The sequence below is a fragment of the Micropterus dolomieu genome, linkage group LG07, assembly GCF_021292245.1.
Source record: "Micropterus dolomieu isolate WLL.071019.BEF.003 ecotype Adirondacks linkage group LG07, ASM2129224v1, whole genome shotgun sequence".
Classification (NCBI taxonomy): Eukaryota; Metazoa; Chordata; class Actinopteri; order Centrarchiformes; family Centrarchidae; genus Micropterus; species Micropterus dolomieu.
This window is the reverse complement of record NC_060156.1, coordinates 21,386,901-21,414,063: the sequence shown is the minus strand read 5'-3', so window position 1 is coordinate 21,414,063 and position 27,163 is coordinate 21,386,901. Positions and strand designations below refer to the sequence as shown.

Here is a 27,163-nt window from a genome sequence, read left to right as displayed (position 1 = left end):
TAACAGGACGCCTGAAATACCAGCAGAGGTGAAGGACAAGGGAACTTACAACCAAGGGAGGTTGTAATGAAAGTTAATCTCTGCTGCATCAATTGACGACTAACCATCCCTTTTATAAATGGCTCTCTTGCGATTCCCACAACTTTATTGAAGTGTAATACTAAATCACTGGATCAGCCTACCTCTTTAATAAAGCCATAATTGCAGCTTATGAACCATTTATAACGGGTGTCTTTTTAGTTGTATAAAGTGGTATAATTAGTATAGCGAGCTGCTATTTAATGATCTAATTCATTTGAGATTCTACTGCATCACTCTTTTAAATGTTAATGCTAAAATAAAATCTGCTCTGATGTAGTCGTGATGTAGTTTGTTTTCCATTTTGTCCGACCGCAAAACCTCATTTTGTTTGCTGAAAGTTGTCCTGAAAATAAAGGTCGAATTTTGAGAGATGGCGCTTTATTTTGAAAATATATCACAAAAAACCAACCGGAAGTCTTACTTTGTTCAGAGGAAATGCTTAGTCGTGGCTGCAGGCGTGAAACATTATGTATGTGTGTTGTCAGCTGACAGGCAGCATCTCGGGGAGCCGTCACAACACCACCTTGCCTGCTGACAGCAAGCTAGCAGCTCCTAGCCGAGGCTCTACTTCGGACCGGGGTGGGTTATGTTTCCCGGAGCCAGAACCGTAGACGGAGGTTTGTGCACCACCAACCCATGGCGGCCGAAATTCAGCCCCAACCGCAGGCTCGGAAGCCATGTCTGCTGAGCAAAATCGAGGCTTTCCAAGATGTGGTTAGCACGGCGGTCATCATCCCCAAGGAAGACGGCGTTATCAGCGTGTCTGAGGACAGGTACGTTAAGCTTTGAGGCTACACGGCGGCTAAAATCCCGATTTATAACCTTTGTTTGTCTCTCAACAATGTTCCAGCTCCTGTCGGTCAATGAATGAGTTTATTCATTTCAAAGCCGTTTGCGTGTAAAAACAGTGAAGTCCCCGTTATAGAAGAAAACATTCCCTTACATTCCTATAAAAGTGACACATGCTAGTTTACGACAGTGTGTACTTTGATTTTTTTAAACCAATGACCAAGTAAGTTGACGTTAAAAACATTTGGGTTAACTGGTGATTTTTTTTTATTTTAAAGTGGCTAACGTTAGGTAGGTAGCTAATTACCAAAAAATCCGTCAATAACCTTTATTTTGGGGGAAAATGTCTTCTTGGCCACATACAAGCTGGGAAGAGGAGGCTGTAAAGCAGGGGTGTCCAAACATTTCATACCAGAGGCCACATGAAGAAAAAAGTGTAGTCTTTAGCCATGAGCCTTTTAGTTGTAGAGTCTCAGGGGACCTCAGTTTGCTCTTGTTAGATGTTAGAAGAGAAAATATATCCTCCATTTGTTTGTAGAACCAAATAAACTGAGCATTTGTTGGCATGGAATCTGGACTTTTACAGACCCCTGTAGAACTCTAAAGACAGTTTTAACTATGGAAAGTATAATTACATTGCAATTCAATAGGCTTTAACTGCACATTCTTCTCATCTACAGAGAAAGGGTATGACAACAGGTTAATGTCCTTCATAATGGCAGCGAAAGCCGGAAAGTGCTCGTTACATTTTGTGACATTATTCCCCCATTTGGACAAAAATGTTGGCGTTGGGGAACCTGGAAATCATTTCCCACAAAGCTGGGAAGTGTGCAGCATTGCTATCAATGAATTGCCACTCACAACTTCACAGCAAATGATTTCATGTGTGTAAATGCAACACAAGCCCATCTTTTCCTTGCAAGCTTTTGTTCAATGTGTACCGATGGCCAGTGAGAGCAACAAAACCCCCCAGCTCAGAGGTGCTTGGTTCGGGTGACCTTTGTCTTAAAAAAAACAAAACAAAAAGAAGTTCAGAATCGCGAATAGTCCCACAGCAACTCTAGTACATATCGGAGGGTAGATTATGTTGGGGAGTTATGTTTTATTATTATTATTATTCCACCAGTTATTTAACGAAGTTGGATGTGTTTGCTGCCTTGCCTTTTTGATGTCGATTAAAGTAGACAACTTTTCAAAGAGAAACTGTAGCCCGCTTGTTATTCACAGCTAAACATGACTGGAGAATGCAACACATCAAGAATTTAACAGATGCCACGAGGGCTCTTGGTAACGCAAAGGCTAAAACGTTATGGTTTAACCCCACAGGACGATTCGGGTGTGGCTGAAGAGGGACAGCGGTCAGTACTGGCCCAGTGTCTACCACACTATGTCATGTAAGTATCCTTGATTACCTTTTCCTATAGGCCTATGTATAAATAGTAATTTTTTGTGCACTGTTCATTACTGTTTATTATTATTATAGTTTAAGACAGTATCTTTAAAACAAAGGCTATGTCTGTGGCTTGTTCAGTGTAATGATATAATTAATGAATATGTATCTAACTATTGTCAGCAAAGTTGTCCAGATAACATGTACTTCTTGGAACAGGCCTGTTGTTCATTCCTGTTTTTGTTCGCTCTTCCTCTGTTTGCTTTCATTCTGTGTGAGCATCTCTCCTCATCATGACGAACACAATGAATCACACAGACTCCACTTCTCAGAATGACATGAAAGCGTGGAGTTTAGTTGCTCCTGAAATGAGATTCAGCGTTTGAGCTCCTGTAGGATCATTTACTCTGTTCTCTTCAGTACTGCAGTGCTGCATGTCTGTGACACTGTTTGTCCTTGTTTCCCTCCAGTTGTGCAACTGAAGGAAATCCTGTGTGACCATCAGCAAGATCTGTAGCCTACAATAGCACTACCAGAGGCTGCATATGTTTATCATTTTGGTTTATTGATATAAAAACTGAAATGAGTGTGCAAAAGATAAAACAGTAATCACCACTTTAAAGGGGCAACATGTCGTTTTCAGCGGCCACTAGCCGTGTGGTTTTAAGATGCAACCGGGTGTGTGCTCGTACGCATGCTTGAACCATAGGTTTGAACTCATGAGCGAGAATAATCTGAAACACAACCCCTAATACAGAGATCCCACAATAAACGTGGAAACGTCGGCATGCTGGCTGTGGCTTTTCAAATAGACATGTTCTGGCTCTGTTAAACGTACTTTGCCCAGACAGTGCAGCAAGCCGACATATTGGCACAATATTCCCTGAAAAAAAATGCAGTGTGAAAGCGGGTATAGACAGACAGGGAGACAGCTTCACAGAACATGCTGGAAAGTCAGGTAAACTCCCACTGCAATGTTACATTAATATTTTCATTAGCTTGAGGTTGAAGTAATCCATGCTTGTTGCATGATAACGGTGCATTTACTGCATTTACAACAACGCCGTTAGCTCGCCTGCTGCTTTTCCATAACTAACATTACTATTTGTTTATCTTTAACTGGAGGCTCAGCAGTGTCAGCACCGCTAAATGTATTGGATGAAAATGAAACATTTAGTGAGCTAGACTAAATATTGTAAATGAGATTGTTGCCACACTTTAAAACAGTTAGACAATAAGTAACATTACTGTAGTGGACGGTTCTTCCACTGTGTTGTTGTCCTGACCGTTATGTTGCATTAGTTTATACTATGTGGGTCACGTAAGTTACTGAGACGGTGGAGAAGCTGTTCACCTGAGAATCGGTAAAACGTCAGTAAATCGAAATTGAAAGTTACGAAGCAAACAGCGGTAACTTAGATCCGTGCTAACGTTAGCTGGCTGCCCCTGACTTGCATCATTATAGGCTAGTATAAACAAATCGCTCCACATTTGCTTTGTACAATTGCATGCTAGCTGGTGAAGTAATGTGGAAAGCCATAACGTTACAACTATAGAATATTAACGTTAGGAACTAGTATGCGCCAGCCGGCGAGGTAACAAGCAGCCTTTCTGATGTTGACTGTGTTTTCACAGGACATTATCTGATTCTTGTTTGGCCTGACGGGCTCCAACACCTAAAACTTTATTGTTGTTTTTTATCCTTACGTGGAGTTTATGTTGGAGTCTGTGTTGTGCTGGGAGATGGTCGTTTTATGGTGTTAGTGGACTGCATTAGTTAGCTGCAGTGCACATGTAGCTACCTCCTGACCCGATACCTTCACATTAAAAGCAGAATAGTGGCTGTTCAAAGCAACAGAGAAAACAGGCGTTTGGTTAATTTCTAAGTGAGACGACAGCCCATTAACAAAAAGGCGGTAAAAATTACATTTATTAATAAGCGATTTTATTGAAAAATTACATATAGCCCCTTTAAGGATTTCCAGATATAGCAACTGAAATTTGTTTTCAGTTTTTATCTTAGGCAGAACTGAGTCAAAATTGTGATTGAAATTACTTAAAATTTGATAACGTATAGAATTAATCTTTTCCTGAATGGAGTTTTGGTATAGTTCTTTATTAATAAGTAGGCGTTTTTCATACATAAAGGCATCTGTGCATATTTGTGTTGCTTCATCACAAGTTGTCCATGTTTGTGGTGCTCTCTGGAAACTTTAAGGTGAGGTCAAATTGGAGAGACTTTGGTTCCATGTTTATTATTTTTTTTGTCTGCTTAACCTCTGCCATCATATCCAGGAAGTTGTGACAGAACACTGTTATCCAAGTGGTTCAACAGAAACATCTAATTGATCTACAGTATATTCAATTTGGGATTATTTATCACCAAATGAACCTTCCAAATATAAGTCAGTGGTCCATGAAATGAACAAATATATTGTGGCTTTTGAGTTAGAGGAATGGAAAGTATTTTTCTGTTGGTAATAAATACTTGGTATCTATATGCTAACTGTTTAAACACTGCTACTGCATTTGTTTCTACATGATGACCTCACAGCGGTTATGTTATTTTTGAGAGACAGTCATTATAGACAAATACAGATTCTGATATGTTTGACCCGAAGCGGGAATACATTAGCAGAGTTAATTTTATTATTTTAACAAGATGAGCAAAGAAAACACTGAAAATGCTAAATAAACTGCACCAAGGTTGATTGTCTAAAGTAAAACACTTTCTGCTTGAGAGACCTATATCAGCAGCGACTGAGGAGTAAAGCTGTTTGGGATTTTTTGTGTACTGAGCAATTAGCCTGCAGAATAATCAAACTACCGGTGTATTGTGAAGCTCTGAATGGTAAACTGTTGTTGAGACAGTTTCATTCAAGCTATACTCGCTTATTGTTGAGGCAGGGCTGGAAACAGTACAAGCTGACATTGGTCAAAACTGTTTCAAAGAGATGTTAATTAAATTGAAAATAACGCTTCCAGTACACCATCTACACCACAGACTAGGTGACACAGCTTGTGGACACAATTTAACAATGTTCCTGGTCTAGATAACACATATTGTTTTATTATCTGTTGTAATCCAGCCAACCATTGTATATAACTCAAATATTGCTATTGGTATCTGCCTCAAAATTAAATATTGATCATGTTCTAATTAGTATTTTTTAAAAGTATTTTTGGGTATATTTGCCAGTGCCCAAGAAAATCTTAATTCAAGGTCCACTCACTAGCTTCTCTAAAGCTTGCTATTTCATCGCATGGTGTTTCTCAGTTGAGGGAGTTTGCTCAGTTGTCATCATGTGTCCTAAGTATAGAACTTAGGTCAACTGAACAAATTCAGTCCGTGGAGGAAGACCGTGAGATACAGTTGACAGTTCAAAAAATTGACCTTGAAATTAGATTTATTTTGTTAATCAGCTGTCTCTCCGAGGTCAAGAATGAATTTGTAACACTCAAGTGTCAATACGGATGATTTGTTGTTGGGAGTTTTACCGCTGAAATTCTTATATCGCTCAAATGCTGAGACGTGTATTACAGCAGAACAGAAATCACAGTGACAATTAAATTACAGTAACAATACAAATGTATATGTAAAAAATATCAGTTTAGACTGGAAAGGTTTATTAGTGCTGTAATATTGTATTACTGTATTTCTTTGTGTCTCCAGCATCAAGCTCCTGTATGTCCTTTAACCCAGAGACCAGGAGGCTGTCTGTGGGGATGGATACTGGAAGCATCTGTGTAAGTCCAACCCCCAGCCTGCTTTCCTCATTTAACTGAAGACTATTTGCTTTTCTTGCTTTTTTAACAGTCATCACCTGAAGCATACATATCATCCCAGTATTTTATCTGTATGTTGACAGGAAGATCTTGTGACATTTGTCATCTGTCTTTTAGCACATAAAATGGAATCCAGCTCTAATTGTATGTATTTTAGCTAAAGTGTTGGCTGCTCTCCAGTATAACAGGAATGTGTCTGGTGAGTTTGTCTATTTAGTTGGAATGAGAGCTTGGTCAGGTCACTGTGAACTGTCACTTGGTAAGCAAGGAAAACCCTGTCTATTCTCTTTTGAGCAGTATAGAGGTGGTGTGGAACCTTATAGATTTTCAGAATGGACAGGATTGTGTTTCACTTAGGCTGTAGTCATTAGTCACTTCCTGATTTGAATCCTAATTTTCATTTAGGAAAACATGCACCTACACGTGATGAGTATAACTAGGCCTACTCTTTACATTTTAAATTTGACCTAATAATAACCCTAGAAGAGAAGTTAGGTGATTACAGTATATCTTATACCATCGCCACCCCTTGCCATAGTTAATAGTGTGCAGTTTTGTCCCTCCCACTCCCCCAAAAGCACTTGGCACCCCCCCAACCCTTATTTTCTTTGTTCAGAGTTTTTGTATAATATGTATGTATGCGTATGTTGTTTTTTTTTGTTGTTATATAGATACATATATATAACCTATTTACTAGCGTTATCATTACCATGTGTGTAGATATTTGTGTGAAGATCTATGTGTATAGTCCCTATAAAAGAAATAAAAGAAATAAAAGAAATAAATAAAATAAAAATAAAAACTCCGGAAATTGTTTACTGAGGTAATAAATCAGGTGTGAGAAGAAGGATTGTTTTACCACTTTTTTTAATGGAACCGGACTTCTTTTCGCAACCAGAGGAGTCGCCCCTTGCTGGTTGTTAGAGAGAATGTAAGATTAAGTTTCTTCCTCATTGGCTTCAGTTGTGAGAGCTTTAAGTTGCAGCTTGGTCTACCCCTGTGGTCTGCCCTCATTATTCACAAAGCTCTTAAGTCAGCAAAATAACCAATATGTTGTAATGAGCATTGTAGCGTCTAGTGGCCACTAGTGAGACTTCTGACTGGTGGACTAGTCTGTTTTAAGTAGTTTCATTCTGTGACAAACAACTCTGACAGGAGCTGTACTGTACTAGACTGCCATGTACTGTACAGCACAATACAGTTCAGGCTGTTATAAGATGCAGCATTTTTTTACTGTCCAGTTTTTGTTTTGTTGTTTGAGAAATTTCACAGTGGGAGTTGTTTGTTTTGGAAAGTTCTCCCAACACAAAGGCAGACAGTAACAGAACAGAACATTTTCTAGGATGTTTATTTCAGAACAACCTTAAAACTTCAAGTTCCCAGATGTGTTTTACTATGGGTGGTGGCCTCAGTGGAAAGCAGACTTTTCAGACCAAGAATTCGGCTGTTTTTCCTTTCATTGGCTTATGCACAGGCCTGCAGTACATACATACTGGAATTTAAACACAATAACATGCTTTGTTTCCCATTTATAGATTTATTTTGAGTCTTGGTCATTGATCTCAGTCAGTGTGAAATTTAATCCCCACTTCCTGTCTTTCAGGAGTTCATCCTGTCAGAAGACTACAATAAGATGACCCCAGCACGCACCTACCAGGGTGAGACAGGAAGTGTGCATGTGTGTATAAATGTGTGAGTCAGTTAATATCTGGAAGAGAACCAAATGATACTGTTGGTTTGTTTTTAAATTTAGTCTTAAAGTTTCAGTGTGTAATATTTCTGAGGATCTATTGACAGAAATGCAATATAAGATCCATAACTACGTTTTCAGTGGTGTATAAAAACCATACATTATGAAATGTTATGTTTTTGTTATCTTAGAATGAGACATTTATGTCTCAGTATGTAAAGTAAAAAACTCTTACACAGAAGGTTGCATGTTTGATCCCACCTTGGGACTATTTTTTTTTTTTTCTCTCTTCGACCAATTGATTCTGCAGCGACAGTTTCTAACATTATAGCATGTGCTTCAGTGTTTGTGTTTCTTTGTTTGATCCGCATCCATCAACCTGTGGAGGCTTTTTCATTTCCCCAGTATCTCCAGGCAGAGGACATTTAGGGGAGTCACGTTTTCTGACGGTTCTTTCAGAGGTGTGTCAAGCAGGCCACAGAATCTTTTGATGTCGTTAAGAATTTTTCAAAGCAAAAGAAATAAAGCATTGCAGCAGGAAAACATTCTTGTGCTTTTATTTTGCAGGTAAAATCACTAAAGCCTAGTTCACACTATACGATTTTTAGCCTGATTTGCCGATCTGCAAGCTCGGCGATCAGGCTGTGATCGTGAGTAAATCAGCAGTTGATCGGCGGTTACCAGTTGTTATGTGTGAACTACACAACGACTCATCAAAAACTACACCCGACACATTTCTGACACATCGCCGACGTCTGCCAGATATCTAGCATGCCAAATATCTGGAAGAGTTGGCCGACTTGACATCCACATCCAGCCAATGAGAACAGGCAGCTACACTTTTTACTCCCCTCCAGCTCTCTCTGTAGCTCAGACAATCCCTGCTACCTGCGTGTACTAATCCATTCTTTCACCCTTATTTTTTGTCTTTATAATTGCTGTATTTATAATAACAAACAACAGCTGTTTCATCTGTAGGTTCGTGTCATTTCCCGTTTCACATTTCACGTGTGTTTTCTTGACAAAATGTGGTCTGGAGACCAGTGTCGGGTGACACAGCCGCTGTCAGCTCGTGTAGTGTGTGACCCCCTGACACCGATCAGTCATGTAGTGTGAACGCCACAACGACTTCAAGGCTCCCGTCACAAGACGGCAAGTTGTGTAGTGTGAACGGCACGGCCATCGGCTGTCGCTGAAAGTCGTGTGGTCTGCACAAGGCTTAAAGAGAAAGTGATTATCTGAGTAACTGTTGCTGTCATGACTGAGATCTATTTCAGCACCGCTATCAAAGTATTTATTTATATTTTTTGACACTATCAAAGCACCATAATCTGGCAGCGGGCCAGATATTATTACTGGCGGGCAGGTTTGGCGAGGGTCCATAATCACAGAGAGAATAAATGTGTTTCCCTTGTCAATGTTTGTCTAAACTTTATCTATTATGTGGTTTATAATGGACTGTGGTGCAGAAATAGTGATAATGTTACACACTCTTGGCTTACATTTTCCATGTTATCTGTCAGTGGACAATTCGCAGTGACATATAGTTTTACTGAATAATTAAGTAAATATAATTTCTTAATGTATCTACCTTGAGAAACCTCATTTCTTGACTGGCCACTCTCTGCTCTCTGAGAAGAGACACCTTTTGTGCTGTGTCAGCCACCATAGCAGTCCTACGCTCTCTGAAAGGTTAGGAGGAAGTGGTAGACTGGAAAGTTGGTTGCAATTCACAAACCTCACCACTAGATGCCACTAAAACATACACACTGAACCTTTAAAAGTCCAGAAAAAGTAAAAAAAAAAAAAAAAAAAAAAAAAAGTTTTTTCTAAAAAGCTAAGCTGACTTTATTTGTTTTTAATTTAAGTGACATTGCTTCCGTCCCAGAATTAGACATCTTGATATAAAACCCAAAACCAACCTTAAGGTGCAAGTGTACATATGCTGAATGTGACAAACTGATGACATGATGTCTAGCTACATCAGCAAGTAATCTGCAAAAGTTAGTAAATGTTGTGTATATAAACATTTTCCCAAATGATATTTGTGCAGAGATGATTGGTAAAAATATATTCACCAAAAGCTACCTAATAACATTGGATACATATTTTGACATCACTTTACATGTAGAACAGTCTTTACAAGTAGTTAGTTAATCAGTATTTAGGATGTATTATTTTAAATATAAACAGGTGTGTATATATACGCTCAGTTGCCTTTTTGCCTTTTATGGTCTACCTATTTTTTTCTTTTTACCATTTTTAATTAACATCAAGGGCACTGCTGAGAGGACAGTTGTGTGTGTACACAAGAAATATCAGTTTGTTGTTGCACCTGGAACGCTTGGCGATCGCAAGTTGGAAAATTGTTAAGGGAAAATAATACAACTATAGGTAGTTCCAGTTTACTTCCTCTTCAGGTAGAGTTGTTTGACAGTGGAACATCGTCCAGCTTTCTGTGTAGGAGTGTGGTCTGAGCAGCAAAATTTTTATTTTGACTTTAAATTTCAAGACAAACATTCAACTGTCTGATACCTGCAGACACCTGAATGTAGAATCCATTGTGTCGTAGCTTCACATGTAACATCAAGTGTATCTTTAAATATGTAATTATGAATCATTACACTCATGGCTTTGAAAGATTATTTCTAAGAGCTGCCACCATCCTCAGACTGTGCAATCCATTGGACCATAATATTATTTATTACGATGTATTTATTAGTACTCAGGCAGTTTCAGTCCAATTCACTGCGAAAGTCTCCTCCTCTGAGGAGCCTAAGGAGTGTATTCATAATTCATTACTTTTTTTTAGCATAACTCACTCAGAAATAACTGGACCAGAGCACCACTGATCGATCTCCGCATGTCTCTTCTACAGCCTCAACTATATTACATGTATGAATGCACAAGCCTTGAAAAAATGATTCTTAGATGGATGCTGAGTAATAATTACAACTGACCTTTCTTGGTGTGTTTCTCTGATATTATATAAAGATGTGTACCACATGTCCTTGTGTCATGTGTGGCTGTGTGTTCTGTGAAACTGTAGATCTCAAAATATCTGCACCAGTGTCAAGTAAATTTATCTTAATTTGTTTATCAGATCTTAACTTCAAGAAAGTAGGGGTGCTGGATTATTCTCTACTGCTTTCAAAAATTGGTGTTAAATGCGTATTTCTGTGCAGTTTCAGCACACAAAAAATATTGATTAAACACAATTTTGATATTTGTGACACCGTCCTACCTAACATATCAGGATAGACATATGTACTGTGATTGAAGTGATGGTGAAAATGGATCTCATGTTGTATTTGTGTTTTTGTGTGCCTGCAGCGCATCAGGGCAGAGTGGCAGTGGTGCTGTTTGTGTTGGAGATGGAGTGGCTTCTGAGCACTGGCCAGGACAAAAACTTCACCTGGCACTGCTCAGAAAGCGGCCAACAGCTTGGGACGTATCGAACCGCCGCCTGGGTTTCAGGACTACAGTATCCTTTAATGCCCCCCTTCCCCTCCCGGTCTGTTTATCTTGGTTTGCCAGCTACTTAGCCCTTAGAGTGCGCTCAATAAACCTGACAGCCAAGCTTCTTGCTAAATGGAGTGGGGTGGATGTAACTAAGTGGGAAGTGACTAGCCATCTTTGGTGCTTTGGATTGTAAAAAATATCTGCCTTTTATTATGACAACACAGTCTATTTTAAGGCCACAGCAACATAAGACAGGGCAAAAGAGATTAGCTTCCAGCTAGTTTGTACTAATGGGAAGGGCTAACAATAGGCATCAGTCCTGCTGTTGTCCAGGAAACAGTCTGAGTAGGTTTCAGTAACGGGTAGATGAAAGGCTGTGGGTGCTCGGCAGTGACACTGATCCATACCAATGAGCCTGCCATGAGGCCTTTAGACTGCTGACATCCTGCTGGCCTCTATATGCTAACCAGTCTGGATAGCATGGCAAGAAAATCAGTGGAAGTAGAGACACTGAGCAGTGACAGTTTTTTTGTTCTGAGTGACTGTAGATGTGATGATACGGGCTGTTTCTGTACTGATACAAATGTGTGTGATGCTCCTCAAGCAAACGGGTGAGTCAAACACAAAGTCAAGAAAATATGGCAAAGCCTGTCATGCTCTGTGGTTCATTGGAAGTAGAGCCCTATTTTTGTGTTAAAATTGTGAAACATTACAAATTCCCAAATACTGTTGGTTGACTTAAAAAAGAAAAGAAAAGACGATTTCTTTAGAGTGAGGAGAACAGTCAACCACTGATCAAGATCATTACATGTCTTTTTACTTGTAAATCACTTAATCTGTCACCTAATCGGTTAATGACACAGAAAATATAATCTTGAGTTCCAAGAGAGAGAAAGAATATTGAAAACTCCCAATTCATTGTTATGTTTTGTAAGACAGAAGTATTTAGATTGGATGGTATAATTAGATTATTCCTTGTGGAGTTGTTGTTTTTCCTCTTCTACTATGCAGACAGCGTTGTAATGATTTTGTTCTGTTGTGACTTAAACAGGTCAGAGGAGGACTCTGGACTGAATGGCCAGTGAAAAGGCTGTCATCCATTGACACACTGCAGTTCCTTTGCTGCCACAACAAATGGCTTTCAGATCTTAAATTTTAAAGTTTTCACACCGATAAAATCTTTTGGGTCACTGTGCAGCTCAGTTGTTGTGCTGAAATTGCAGCGGGATTTTTCTTGTTTGGTGTGTGTTTTCGGTCTGGTAACAGATAAAGATCCAAATTAATGTATCAATAGTTTTTCAGGGGAACGCAGTTTCTTCTTCCTCAACCTTAATCTTATCCCAGGTTTGATGTGGAGACCAGACACGCCTTCGTAGGGGACCAGTCTGGTCAGGTGACCATCCTGAAGCTTGAGCAGGACAGCTGCAGCCTGGTCACCACGTTCAAGGGACACACTGGTACACCCCACACACACACCAACACACACTAGCACTGAAACGATTAATCATGAATAGAGTGATTTGCTGAGTATTGTAAAATCACTATCTTTGGTTTGTTGTTTGGACAAAACAAAACATTTCAAAACGTCATGTTGAGCTCAGACAAAGTGTGATGGTCTTTTTTCATAAATGTTTGCCATTTATAGCCTAAACAATTAATCTGTGATCAATACAATAATCAACAGATTGATCCATAATGAAAGTAATTGTTATTTGAAGCCATATTATAAAGCTCTGAATTCTTCCAGCCTCAGCCTAAACTATAGAAAACAAACACTAGCATCAGTATTTGCACAATATTTGTTCAGTAGTTGTCTGTACAAATATAAATTTCCTAAGTGACCTTGCAGCTATGTCTCTCCAGATTATCTTTGTTGGTCTGTTTTTCTACACTCACAACTCTTACAAATATTAGTTTGTGAGAATTGAAGTATCTTCCTCGGGGGCTGCTTGTTTCTTCTGCTGATATGTAAGAAAGAGAAGCTGTTACTGAATACAAATGAATACAAATACAAATGACACTTGAATTTTATAATACTTTTGGTAATTACGTATAAAATTGTCTTTTCAAAGCAATGTTACACTTGGCTTTACAAATACGAAAACAACGCAATTTAAGTAAATGGCCCCCAATAATGAAACAATTACAGCTTTTTGCAGAAATATATCAGCTGGGAACAACTTATGTCAGGAGGGAAAAGGCATAAAGGATCTTGATGCTTAAATTGTTTTATATTTAGAAGAACCTTACATAAACCACTGAGGTCCATACAGTAGTAGCATAAAAATCACACAATCGTTGATGCTAGATTGACTCTGTTGTCCTCAGGCAGGTTGTAGATATATTGAAGCACTTAAGAGGGATTTTTAAAAGCTTGAAGTCCACTATGGCCTTGAATGGTCAAGACCCTCTTTTGCATCACTCACATCTGCTTCAACAAAGGAGGCAATGAAAAATGTAATTTACAGTTTTGTAAATAGGATTTAAAGTTTTCAGATACAAGCTTGTTGATTGGAGTTAAAGGATAACGAGGCATCTGAAGTAGTTTAAAGAAGAGTGCAGGGCCAGGAGCAAAGATCTTGAATTTAGTGAAAGGATTTGTGTCCCATGCAGGTATTTGTGTCATTAATCATTGACAGTCATTTAAAACATCAGAAAAACAAACAAACATGATATTTCTAAGAAGTTATGTGTGTTAACAATATCTGTCTCACAAATTAGCCTTTAGGCTCAAAATTTAAATTAAATGAGAACCAGTGCGTGACAGCCCGGGGGACACCAACCCAGTTCCTAAATAATCAATTCAGTGGATCATAAATAATTCTGAGAAGACTTATCGTCAGTGATGATATTTCATGCACTGGCCTTGGCCTGATGTGTATCCATGTTAATTGACCTTTATGCAAGTGTGTGACTTTGTGCTCATGTGTTTCACTCACATATTTGCCTGTGTGTTTGTTTATGTGTGTGCTGTGCTGTGCTGTGCTTTGCTCCAGGCAATGTGACGGCGCTGTGTTGGGACCCGGTCCAGAGGGTGCTGTTCTCCGGCAGCTCAGACCACTCCATCATCATGTGGGACATCGGAGGACGCAAAGGCACTGCCATCGAACTGCAAGGACACAAGTAAGAATCACAAACATCCCCTCTTGAATGTGTCTCTTATTCAGCTGTCTCTCTCCAACTTTTTATCTTAATTCATGCAAACTGTTCACTGTATGAATATCCATCCAAACACATTATGTAGGCGACAGCGAATAGCACCTTATCACCACAGCAAATTCCTCGTATGTGTAAACCACTACTTGGCAATAAAGCTCCTTCTGAATCCGATAAGAATTACAATTACACATTTCCCTGTTTCGACTCTGCTTAGTGCCGTCTTATTGCAGGTTAATAGGCTGCAGACTTCTGTATTCTATCTAATAAATAATGACATTTATGAGAGATTTTTTTTGCGAACCTGAGTTGATAAGATTAGTGGTTGGTCATCCCGAAAGCTCCCAGTGGTCATTAATTAAGGCACGGAGATAAACGGAGGGGTTGGAAAATATTGCTGGACATTCATATTTTCATTCATGCAGGTGACAAGAAGACTTATTGGTCTTAAAAAGGCAAACCAGACATGCATTTAATCTCTCCATGTACCTATCTGACAGCATTTAATTTTGAGCTGAAATGATTAGCCCATTAATTGATTTATTGACCAGCAAGTATATTGATAATTGATTTATCATAACCTTTTCAAGCAAGAACTTCCAATATTTTCTGGCTCCATCTTTTCAACTGTAAAGATTTTCTGCTCTTCTCTGTTTCACAACATTGTAAACAGAATATCTTTGGGTTTTGGACTATGTCAGACAAAATATTGATTTGAAGTGGCCATCTTGGGCTTTGTGATGAGCATTTGAGCAGCACTATCTGACATTTTATAGATCAAGCGCTAAATTGATTAATAGAGAAAACACTGGGTTCATTAATCAATAATGGAAACAATTGTTAATTAAATTCTAATCTTATTAAATTCAGACTTGTAACTTGTTGAAAGTGAATATTACGTAAGAGATGTGAAATTGATACCAGATTTACGTACCAAGCTGCACATCTAAAGCCAGCCGTGTCTGAAAAGGGCCATCTTTCTGACTGTATAATTAAAAAAAGAAAAAGTTGTATTTTATGTGACACGGCTGTTTAATCACAGAGTGAGGTGAAAAAAGTTTCTGTACTATTTTATTCAGTGCTTGCAGAGTTTGTTTTCCAATGCCTGTTTGTGTGTGTGCTCCCTACAGTGAAAAGATTCAGGGTTTGTGCTACGCCTCACACACTCGACAGCTCATCTCCTGCAGCTGGGATGGAGGAATTGTCATCTGGAACATGGATGTAACGCGACAAGAGGTGAGAGGGGGAAGAGAAGACAGCAGACTGATGCAGTGTGACATAAACCCAACACACAATCACACATTGATAATCAATCTGTGAACTGTGACAAATTGTGAAGAAATTATGGAAAGATGAGGAAATATGTCATGTGTGCAGTGTGTTTTCTTGCCTGCTTGGACACGTGCGTATACTGTGATACAGATCAGCTTGTTGGATAACTGCTGTTAGCTCTCCCTCCTACTCTAGAATAAATTCTCTTAAGAGATCCATTAAAGGTCAGCGGATTAGCAGAGTGTTCCTTTGATTTTCTCTCTTGCACACACAGTCTAGCGTCCTCTTCCTCTGTTCTTTACCAGTTTAGTTAGGATGTGATTGCTTCATTTTTTACCCAGAGTAACTTTTATTCTGACTGAACAAAATCCCTAAAGTCACAAAAAACATTGAAGACAATTGTCCCACGGTGGCACTATAGCAATAAACTAAAGAAACACACACCAACGGCATCTTGACATCAATTAGTCAGGATACCCCATGTCCTATTTCCCAGCTTCCACGTGTTACTCTTCTGAAAAGTAGCAGTTTTCTCACAGTTGCTCCCCAACTCAACATGTCAAAGCTACTGCACCTAGACTACTTCTGATCATTTTCAAAATGTGTGTTTGCACAGACCCCAGAGTGGTTGGACAGTGACTCCTGTCAGAAGTGTGAGCAGCCTTTCTTCTGGAACTTTAAACAGATGTGGGACAGTAAGAAGATCGGCCTACGACAGGTACTATACAATTGCATACATAATGTTGTTTTATTCGTTTGAAGGTCCTGTAGAATGGAAAACTGTATTCACCCCGGCATAGTCGAATAGAAAGCGTTCAGTACATGGAACTGACATACCGTGAGCCTCAATCACCATTGTTTCCTCCTTCATATGTAAATCACGTGCATGCAAAAGACCCCGGAAAAAAGGGCAAATGCCAACAAGCACTAGATGTTACATAACATCTTGGATCATTTTAATTTTTAAGCCCCCACAATTTCCACATACCAGTCCATGTTCTAAAAAGCGGTCATATGAGCTCATCGAGCTGGAGCTGGAGGTTGTGCAGTATGTCTCACAGAAATTGCTTTTACAGTTATGAAGCTAAGATAAACATTTTCTGGGTTTCCCTTTGATATCCTCCGGCTGCTCTGCCCTCAACTCTGTGAATTATGAAGTTGATGGACAGATAGCTTTACTTGTTGCTAATGCTAAAGTAACCGCCAGCTGCTGCTAATGGTAGCTGCCGCTAACTGTAGCTGCTGTTAACAGCTTGCTCTGAACCAGCGGTCCAAAGCTTCTATTCTAATGTTGGATGTGTAAACACCAACACCACCCCCAGAGCACCAAACTTTAAAATTAAAAATTATGAATCATCAACACCACAGTTTCAGTTTAGACATCAGTTATGAGATCTGTAAATTCAGTAGCTCCAACACACCCTGAATTCATCACAACTTTCCAGGAAACAGAAACTTCACTCCTGCTATGCTAATGGCCAGCTAACGCCCTGCGGCTGTTTTATTGTTTCATTCTCGGGAAGAGCTTTAAGTTGTGGTTTTCATTTCAGCTGTGTGTGTGTCAGAGAGAGAGAGAGACATTTGTTGACTTCACAGCAATCTTCATTTTGGGACATTTTGTAGCAAGAACAACAAACTGTAATGTTTGTGTTTGTGGAGATCAAGGTCCATGTTTTCAACAAAAAAAAAGTATGAAACTAGTGGTGTGGTGCTTTTTAGCACAATCCAAAATCCCTTGCAACTCAAACGCCAGTGACTCGTGACTTCACTTGGACTTTCGTCTTTTGACTTGGGATGACTTGATATCCTCCTCCATTCAAGAGATTTAAAAAAGTTGTCATGAAAAAAGTGTGCTCATTCACTTTCTTGACAAGGAATATACTTTGACTCATTTCGACAGCAGCCAATCACGTGGCACAACCGGCTGGAATATTCAGCCCAGAAATTACAAATGACTGTAATTGTGCAAAAGGAAAAACACTCCAAGGTACACCTGATGTGTTTTGCTTTGTAAAGTTATAGTTTGTTTAAAAGTATTAAATTTTAAAAGCATGTTTTACTTCTGTAGATTTACTGTACTATTCAACAATTTAAATTTAAACTGGGATTACATTTGGTGAAAAGTGCATAATGACCTATTTTGGACTCAAAACACAAAGTTCAGGACAGACTTGTTGGTCTTGACTTGGAACTGGACTCAGGATTCGTAGCCCAGACTAGAGACTTGCTTTTGACTTGCAAGACAATGATTTCCATCCACTTCTGAGAGTTAAGCTTTTAACACTTTTGCTCCTGGTAAGAATTAAGATAAAAGACTGACATGTTAAAGTCGTCCTGTGTTCCTCAGCATCACTGTAGGAAGTGTGGCCAGGCGGTGTGTGGAAAATGTTCGTCCAAACGCTCCACCATCCCCCTCATGGGCTTCGAGTTCGAGGTGCGTGTGTGTGACAGCTGCCACGAGTCCATCACCGACGAAGAGTGAGTTACAATCAGCCTCTGTTGTTGTCATAATACTGACCCTTTGTGCTCGCAGCTTTCTGAGTGCTTACACAATAAAGTAACCGGCGTTCCCTTTGTGTCTTCTAGTCGAGCGCCCACAGCCACCTTCCACGACAGCAAGCACAGCATTGTTTACATGCACTATGAGCCCACCACTGGAAATCTGCTCACCTCTGGCACTGACAAGGTTATCAAGGTCTGGATGGGAACAAACAGTATCTGTTGTATTCACAGGTCTCAGATAAGACATTCAAGCACACACAACAACATTTAATGGAGTGAGTTTTCAGCTCTGCCAAGAAGGTTAGGTTTGTTGTTTAGTTTTTTCTTGGTCTCTTTTTTTAGCATGATTAAAGCCGGGTTAAGCTGCTATGGGCTCCTATTGACCCCCCCTATGTGCATTGTGTATGTAGCCAGTTATGTATAATCATTTGCTGTGTGTATTGCTATTTTTTATATATATATATATATATATATATATAGAGCCTGTTATGTGGTTCATCAGATTCTTCCATGATCACAGCTACAAGCAGAAAAGTACACTAATGTGACCATGGCTGCTAACATGAAAAATTATAGTGATTGCTAACCTTATTTGAACTCTGTCTCAATTTTTGCAGACGTAGATCGTGCCAGATTTATTCCTTTATCTCTATCTGAACTTCAGAAAGTGTCAGCAGAAATGTCTCTCTTAATAGTTAGTTCAAACTGACAAACAACAAACTGATTGTGTCTTATGTTTCCTGCAGCTATGGGACATGAGTCCTGTGGTGTCCTGAGGTCTGTGGGCGACCAGCAGTCAGCGGGGAAGCTCTGTTCACCAAACTGTGATGGTGGCAGTCGCACTTGGAAGAGAAAGAGAGAAGCATATCCAACAATATCGATGTCATCTGGATAATATTTAACAGTTATTCAACAACAAGCAGTGGCTGTTGCACATTCACAGTGAGGACACTGCAGGCCAGTGGAGCCTGGGAACAGGACAGGCTTTGGTTGACACAAGGTTATAGACGGTTGTGAGTGTTTGTTTGTTAGAAGGGTGCTGTTGCGTGGGGGATCTCTCTGTGTATATGTGTGTTTGGAAAGGGTTGAGGCATTTGACTTTTTTACACGACTTATGTACTTAATTTTCATGCATTCCTGCCTGATTTCATACTGGAAACTCACAAAACAGTAAGTGAAACATTTCTGCCCTGTGTCAGCAGATGCCATCAAACCCAAACTTTACGTTTGTTAGTTGTAAAGCACGTAATGTATTGCATGTAACTGGACCATAGATCACTCAAATTCACTCAATTACGTTAAGCTGGCTGTAGAGTCTCAACAAGAGGAAGCCGTTTGATCATTGTCAGACCAGTTCGTCACCTGCAGGAAAAGATGTAACGGCAGCAACAGTTTAAACTATTGATGCTCCCTGCATTGATGCCTTATACTGAAGGGGTTTCTATTTTTTGTCCAACCCAGTTAAATCAGTGAGTGAGACTAAAAACAGAAAAACCTATAATGTTATACAGTTTAACAGCACCACAGACTATCAACACCTCTTTAAACTGAACATTTGAACCTTTGTGAAGGTAGGATTTTTTGCAGGACAGTTGTATTAGTCTGCATTAGTTTTGGCTCAGCGTACCTAATAAACTGGTAACGGAGTGTAAGTGTTAATTGTCTGTAGAAAATCTTTACTCTCCTGTTAGTAGCCTTATATATATATATGCATGCATGCAGATAATCTCCTGACGTTTGCATTTATGAAAAAACTATTTTCAAGGTCAATAATGAATCAGAAAACTCCTTTATTTTCCCTTTGGACAAATGAAATCTGGTTAGGACCATAAACCCCATCTTTCCTTCTGCAAAGTAACTAGGAGGTCAGTTATGCAGGACAGAGACACATAGAGACACTTAGAGCAGAGGAGCGTTACATTTTGGAGATGTTTAAAATGTTAAAATCTGTAAACAATTGGATAACTTCAGCAATATAAAAAAAATATGCAGTTGTAAGTTATTGCCTGTAGGTGGCACTAGTGTCAACACTGTAGCAGCTGTTGCATGTATTGCCCATAGAGGGCACTCATGAGCATATCTACAGTTTATCTGCAGCTCTTAAATATTACTTGTCTTGCTAATGGGTGGCACAGGTTGGACTGAAACTGCAGGTCGGAGAGGCTGCAGCGGTATGATAGCTGATCCTAGTTTCAGGTGCTTCACATCCCTCAGACTGTGTTCTTGGTATCATCATCACAAGGGAAAGACATCTTAATGAATCTATCAAAGTGATATCAGTAGCATAATAGTACTTCAGCAATGTGACACTAAGGAAACTGTTCATTCACTCTCTGGGTGTTAACAAAAATAAGCCCTTCATGTGAGTCTCTATTTAGGCTGCTCTACCTCATATCAGCCACTAGAGGAGAGAACTGTTTTTTTTTTTTTAAAAGACAAATTAGGGAAGCATATTTAATGTACACCTGTCTGGTTCAGTTGTATATCAGATGGGTGTGGAAGGCAACAAATGTAAGAAAGGGTCTTGTCATTTTGAAACTGTACTTTTGTTCCTCACAATGGGCCAGGCTTGTATGCATAGCAGCCTCCAAACTACATGGTATCTGAATATCCACATAGGTTTTTCTAGCTAAAGTATGTATGTGGATAATGACCTAATGTTGATGCACCCAGTCCACTGTTACAGGAAAACTGGATACCAAACAAATCTCTTAACCTCATAAAGGTGGTCCATGATTACAAACTCATTCTCTGTAGCAAAATAATGTTCAGACCCACATGTTCAGAGATTCTAAAGTTACCAAAGACAAACTACGTTGAGCTAAAAATGTGTAGAAATTATTCCATTTGATGTAAAGGGGCATCCATAAAAACAAGTCTTTCCATCATATGGAATATATATGTAATACCATCAGACTTTTAGTTAAAGAAAATTTAAGTTAGGCCATTGCAGAGGACATTGATTTTATAATAAACCCTTGTCATGATACTGTAAAGTACACGCTGTGTAAATCCACTGACGTGCAGAGTACACCTGTCAGGTTTTTGTAATTTAACTTGACCAATCAGACTGCTTGCTGATCCTTGTATGTTCTCTCATGTCAGCTGTTTTATGAGGTTATTTATTATTCAAAGTGTGGACTTAATGTTTCTAACATGCAAATGCACATATCAAGCTTTTCAGTGGCAACACAAACATACATGTATCAGGACTGAAAGGAAGCTTATGAACATGGTTGCTTTGATTTTGTTCTCATTGTTACCGGTCTTTTAAGTCACAATACTGTATACTTGCATTTATGTCAATGCACTGGAATCAAGGAGCATACGTATGTTACAAATCGCTGCTGTGGAGAGAAAATATTAATTTTCTTTGCGATTATCATGTTGCCGTTTAATGGTAATTAAGTTGAATTCTTCTGATGTTCAAACCCCTCTGAATATGATATGTTTGTTAGATGTCATCTAAAAGTTGAGAAATTAAAAATTTTTTGTCTGCTCTTTCACAGCTACCCATAAAGGTACATTCACTGCAGCTCATGAATGTGAGCTTGTGGGTACTAAGACCTTAAAGAATCATGCCAGTGTTTTTCTGAAGTTTCATCTGCTCGGCTATAAATGCATATTTCACTTTTTTGCAGACCAGTTTCAAATGCATGGTGTAAAGTTTTCGGTATTTAGGATGTAATTTTCCAAACTTTACAAGAAGCTGTTGGTTTCCACCTTAACGATTTTTACTCTGTGCTGAAATTAATATAAAGGGGTGGCTGCCTGGAATAAAAAAAAAACTGAAAACTAAAACACAAAATACATACATGTGATCATGTAACGTGCATGTGATTTAAATGGGCTAAAATGTGCTAAATCACTGATTTAGTCCTTTTAAACGTAAAAAAAAAACAACAAAACAGACTACACAGAAGATACAAAGTTATTACATAAACAATACCTGAACTTCTGTTGAAGTTCATCTGAGGCCAGTGGTATTTTTTGTTGCAGGAAAGAAAACCGATATTGATGTGTGTTTCAGTGTGTCCATTAATGTAACCATGTTTGTGAAAATGGCACATTAAAAGAGAAGGTTTACCTGCTCTACCAATTTAGAGTGTTTTGTTGTCTTTCTCATCTTCTTCTGCAGCTGTCAGTTTCCTGCGTCACATTTTGGGTCTGCTGATCTGTGACCAACTAATGAATTTTTAGTATTAGACTAAAATGTCTTCAGGATGAGAATATATGAATATCAGAAAGTGGAAATAAATTACATTTCCATTTAAAGTGCCTATGAGTTGACCACTTTATAGAATAATATTAAGACTTAATTTTATATCCCTGTCAGAGCTTTAGGGATCCAAGTAATCATTCTTGGTACTTAATACAGTCCTGAATATTTTCACTCAATGATGGAACTAGCAGGGACTTGGTGTGTGTAGGGTAGATAAGACCTGTACCTGTAGATTTTAAGACCTGACATGACTGAACCCAATACGTACTGCCAATTTAATATCAAAACCTGACCTTAGGCTTTCTTTCGTCTTATTACTGGTTGTTAGCTCACCAGGCTAATGTACACTCTGTCTCCATCCATCTCCCCATGGGCATTGCATATCTACTTTAAAGACATGACACACATGGAGCACACAAGTAAAGAAAATGTTTACATACATTTTATTTGAAAATAACCAAACCTTAACCTGACTGAAACTGAAACATATTTTATGGAAATTAATACATTTTGTATTAATTAATTAATACATACTGTTACATTTAAGCATCAGTGATCTATAGAGTTCTTTCAGTCAGTCAAAAATGTAAAAAAGTGTCCTGTACATGAGAAAAACATGATTATGTAAACAATAATTACAAAATTTTAATTATTGAGGAGTGTTTGGTTATTAAAGTGCAGATATTAAGGTTTGAACTTGAGGGCGAACTCCTCCAGTGCAGCCAGAAGCTTCTCCTCCTCCTGTGGTGTGGACCTGGAGAAGGCCAGAGGCAGGTGTGTTGCTACTGCTTTGCGATCTGGAAGAAATTCACAGATTTATGAGACAGCAGGAGAGACACTGAATCACGAAAATGGAGCTAACAATCAGGGAGCTGATTGGAGAAATCAATTTAAATTTCAAATTGTTGCGGTATTATAGAAACATGAACAATGAGGCATCGCCCTTGATTACTGAATCACTCATCATAATTATGTTGCAATCACTCTCCTTTTACATGAAGCCTTTATTTGGTTCAGTGCTTTGACATCAGTTGTTGTATAGAGTTTAATTCTGCTTCTGACACACGCACAGTGAGAAATTAAAGTCTCCATCAGGACCCATGGTCCCAAAACATATTTGGCTAGGGGTTATGTTAAAATTAAATCTGATTCCAGTATTAAATCTGCTCATTTAATCTGAATCCTTAGAAATCTAACAATTTCAAGCAAAATACTAGAACAGCAAGCAGCTGTAAGCGGGGTCCTCGCCCCCCGGCGTCGGCCGCACGCCTCGACTTGATAAACGACCAGAGTTTGAAATTAAAGGTATTGCGGTTACGGAGATGTAAAATGAATGGATGTCTATGGGAGTGTCATTTGATATAGGATTAATTGCGCCACCTAGAAGCCGATTGACACCAAATTTCATACAGCCCCTCGGGAAGTCGTGCCAGATAAGGTTTGGTGTAGATTGGTCATTCTCCTGGTCACATCCTGTTTTTAGCATTTTTCGCAAACATTTGTTAGCTTATAACTGGGCCATTTTTTCGCGGATCAAAATTTCCCCTATAAGCTTTTATTATTATCCGTGCCAAGTTTGGTGTCGATCGGATGCCCTCCCCGGGGCCAGGGGGGCGGCTTGCGCCAGGAGGCTTGGACCCCGCTTACAACTGCTTGCAGTTCTAGTTATTTATTATTATTATTTACAAGTAAAACCCTAAGTTGTTGAGGCTAATCTGTGAATTATCAATAACCAATTTACATATACAGCAGATACAAAGCTACCTTATAATCTTTGAGGGTTATAAGGTTACAATTAGAGGGTTTATCAGAGCCTTTTCACTGAAAACAGCTGCCTGCTGCTTCAGGCTGATGAGAGCACTGAGACAAAAACATACATTGAAACATGCCGTAAAATGATTAGATAATAACTCTGCGGGTTTGCCCCTGAGCCAGTGTGACGCCCATTCCCACAACATTATTGTACCATGAGTTATGGTCTGACTCCAGCCTGAAAAGTTGTGATATCAGAAAAGAACAATGACAAACAGGTTTCTCAACTTTTAAAAATACAGAATGTGATTTGTTTCTGACCTTGGAAGAAGAGTCCGCTTGGCTGCTTTATGGCAGCTGCAGACATAGCGAGCCACACCGCGGTGTCGGCCCCCATGGCCTCCGTCCTCAGCTTGGACTGCATCTTAGCATGGAATGAAGGCATGGACGTCTGGACAGCTACAGAGGGAAAAACAAAACTGCAAATCACAGAGGCAGCGTTTTCTGTCACATGTAGGTGTTATTCAGGGGGTATAATTCACATGTTTTAGTGTCAAGTGAATCCTAGGTGTTATAGCCCAGTCTCTACCACAGTGTACACCAAAATACACAGTATTGATTTTGTTTCACTGTTGCTCTGGTATTTAGAATGTGTTTATTATTAATTACAATGTATTATTATTAATGCATATTCAGCTGTGTTTAGAACAGCTACCATTACTACCACAGACAGAGTCAAAATGAAAACTGTCCACATTTATCCATATTAACTGAAACACTGTTTCTGGGGAGAGATGTTGTTGTTGAATTAAATTTTTTCTCACCGTAATCTTTTTATACATTGAGCACTACAAATACAACAATTTCTTTGCCGTTCATGTATTGGCTGGAATCTCAAAGACAAATATTTTTAAACCCAGACTAATAAAACCACAACACTAAACCCACCTGGCTCCTCCTTCAGCTTTCACTAGCAATAATCAATAAAATAATCCACTTGTAAAAAAACTGCAATAGGAATTACTCTTCCAACTAAAACTGAAACTGTTTGATGTACTTACTAATTAACATTTGGCTCTGCTGCCCACTTTACTGACAAACTCATAAAATTATCACCTCATTCAAGATTGCTCAGAAGTAGCCTCTTCAGTGTGTCAGATCATCAAACGCACCAGCCCTGATCCTGTCATCTAAAACTCTCCTGCAACATTTCCCTGACTCGTGAGTATACAGGTTTACTTCACAAAAAATTCATATTCAATTAAATGACATACAAAATCCAAACTATGGCATACCAAGCAGACTGGCCTTGGAACTTGAAACATGATGCCACTACACTCACAAACTGGTCTCTGGGATGTAATGGTGGGTATTTTTCACTATTTTTGGACAATCAAGAAAAATAAAAAAATAAAAATAAAATACCAAGCAGATTAATAACAACTAAAATGCTAAAATGCCATAAAAAACGGTTTACAGTACTTCACTATGTGGTCTTAAATCTCAAACACAGTGACCTCTAGTGGCAGACCAGGTGACCCACAGCTGCTGTTTGGCAGAGCTTAAAACAGATTTGTCGTCTTGAACTCTGAAGTGCAGCGTGGCTAATGAATCTTAAGCTTTCAAAATATCCTTTCTTTTGTTTACCTGGTGTGTCCGCCCAGCCAGGGTGCATGGAGGAGAAGTGGATCTCTTTATGCTGAGAAGCCCACCTCTCTGTCAGAATCACCTGCTGCCTCTAAAAATGACAACACAAACAAACCAAAACAGTTCAAGCATGCCAGAACAGTTTCTGTTCAGCTCTCTGGTACAAACAATCAGCCTCCTTTACTTTGTTCTGAGCATAGGCCATGGTGCCATCAAACGTCCCCTTCTCAAACTGCAGATCGTCCATGTTCAGCTTCTGCGTGAGCATGCCACCTGACGACACTGTCACCTGGGAGGAGGCAGCAGCAAATATACATTTTAACTGTTAAATATTAAGAATAAGATTGAACTGCACAGCGTGAGTCTGCCTGTTCATGCTTATGTTCATCTTTAACTTTCCAAAACGTATTTGTGCTTCATGATGTTTGACATGATTGACGTGTTTCTTCAGGCAAAATTCAACCCACCACTCTTGAGTCTACAACCTTCTTCAGTGCAGGTATCAACGCTGTGGTGAGGATGTATGTACCTGAAAATAAAGGGCAGCAGAGAAGGTAGTTCAGCGACACTTATCTGCACTATCAAGAACATTTGACTACTGAATATCAAAAGCTGTCAACCGAATGCTTGGCCCGACTTCTGTATCTTATTATCTTATCGCATCTTGCCTATAACCATTATTTTCTTAAAATTATACTGTACTTTATTTAGGTTAAGTGCTTGTACACTGATTTTGGTAAGACAACAATTACTCAGAAGTGGCTTATTTTGATTTTTGTAGGAAAAAGGTGATGACACATGGCAGAGTTAAGTTACAGTGGGTACGGAAAGTATTCAGACCCCTTTAAATTTTTCACTCTTTGTTTCATTGCAGCCATTTTCCAAAAATCAAAAAAGTTCATTTTATTTCTCAGTAATGTACACTCAGCACCCCATCTTGACAGAAAAAAACAGAAATGTAGAAATTTTTGCAAATTTATTAAAAAAGAAAAACTGAAATATCACATGGTCATAAGTATTCAGACCCTTTGCTCAGTATTTAGTAGAAGCACCCTTTTGATCTAATACAGCCATGAGTCGTTTTGGGAAAGATGCAACAAGTTTTTCACATCTGGATTTGGGTATCCTCTGCCATTCCTCCTTGCAGATCCTCTCCAGTTCTGTCAGGTTGGATGGTAAACGTTGGTGGACAGCCATTTTCAGGTCTCTCCAGAGATGCTCAATTGGGTTTAAGTCAGGGCTCTGGCTGGGCCATTCAAGAACAGCCACGGAGTTGTTAAGCCACTCCTTCGTTATTTTAGCGGTGTGCTTAGGGTCATTGTCTTGTTGGAAGGTAAACCTTCGGCCCAGTCTGAGGTCCAGAGCACTCTGGAGAAGGTTTTCGTCCAGGATATCCCTGTACTTGGCCGCATTC

General features: G+C 39.1%; 2 protein-coding genes across 2 annotated transcripts in view; one reads left to right on the top strand and one right to left on the bottom strand.

The window, feature by feature from the left end:
• Positions 1 to 546: 546 nt before the first annotated feature.
• On the top strand, positions 547 to 22,227 carry wdfy2 (WD repeat and FYVE domain containing 2). The gene is made up of 12 exons (XM_046053896.1): positions 547 to 854; positions 2,197 to 2,264; positions 5,934 to 6,007; positions 7,650 to 7,704; positions 11,070 to 11,220; positions 12,543 to 12,655; positions 14,195 to 14,321; positions 15,485 to 15,590; positions 16,243 to 16,344; positions 17,974 to 18,104; positions 18,213 to 18,321; positions 18,875 to 22,227. The coding sequence occupies exons 1-12, from the start codon at positions 718 to 720 to the stop codon at positions 18,902 to 18,904; spliced, it is 1,203 nt and encodes a 400-aa protein (XP_045909852.1). The 5' UTR covers positions 547 to 717; the 3' UTR covers positions 18,905 to 22,227.
• Positions 22,228 to 22,774: 547 nt separating this feature from the next.
• The window catches only part of dhrs12 (dehydrogenase/reductase (SDR family) member 12), a 7,383-nt gene continuing 2,994 nt past the window's right edge, over positions 22,775 to 27,163 (bottom strand). The window contains exons 6-10 of the mRNA XM_046055062.1: positions 26,217 to 26,278; positions 25,934 to 26,038; positions 25,750 to 25,840; positions 24,424 to 24,561; positions 22,775 to 23,147 (exon numbers count right to left, since the gene is read on the bottom strand). Of these exons, the coding sequence (XP_045911018.1) occupies positions 23,035 to 23,147; positions 24,424 to 24,561; positions 25,750 to 25,840; positions 25,934 to 26,038; positions 26,217 to 26,278 (509 nt within the window). The 3' untranslated portion in view covers positions 22,775 to 23,034. The remainder of the gene's footprint in view (positions 23,148 to 24,423; positions 24,562 to 25,749; positions 25,841 to 25,933; positions 26,039 to 26,216; positions 26,279 to 27,163) is intronic.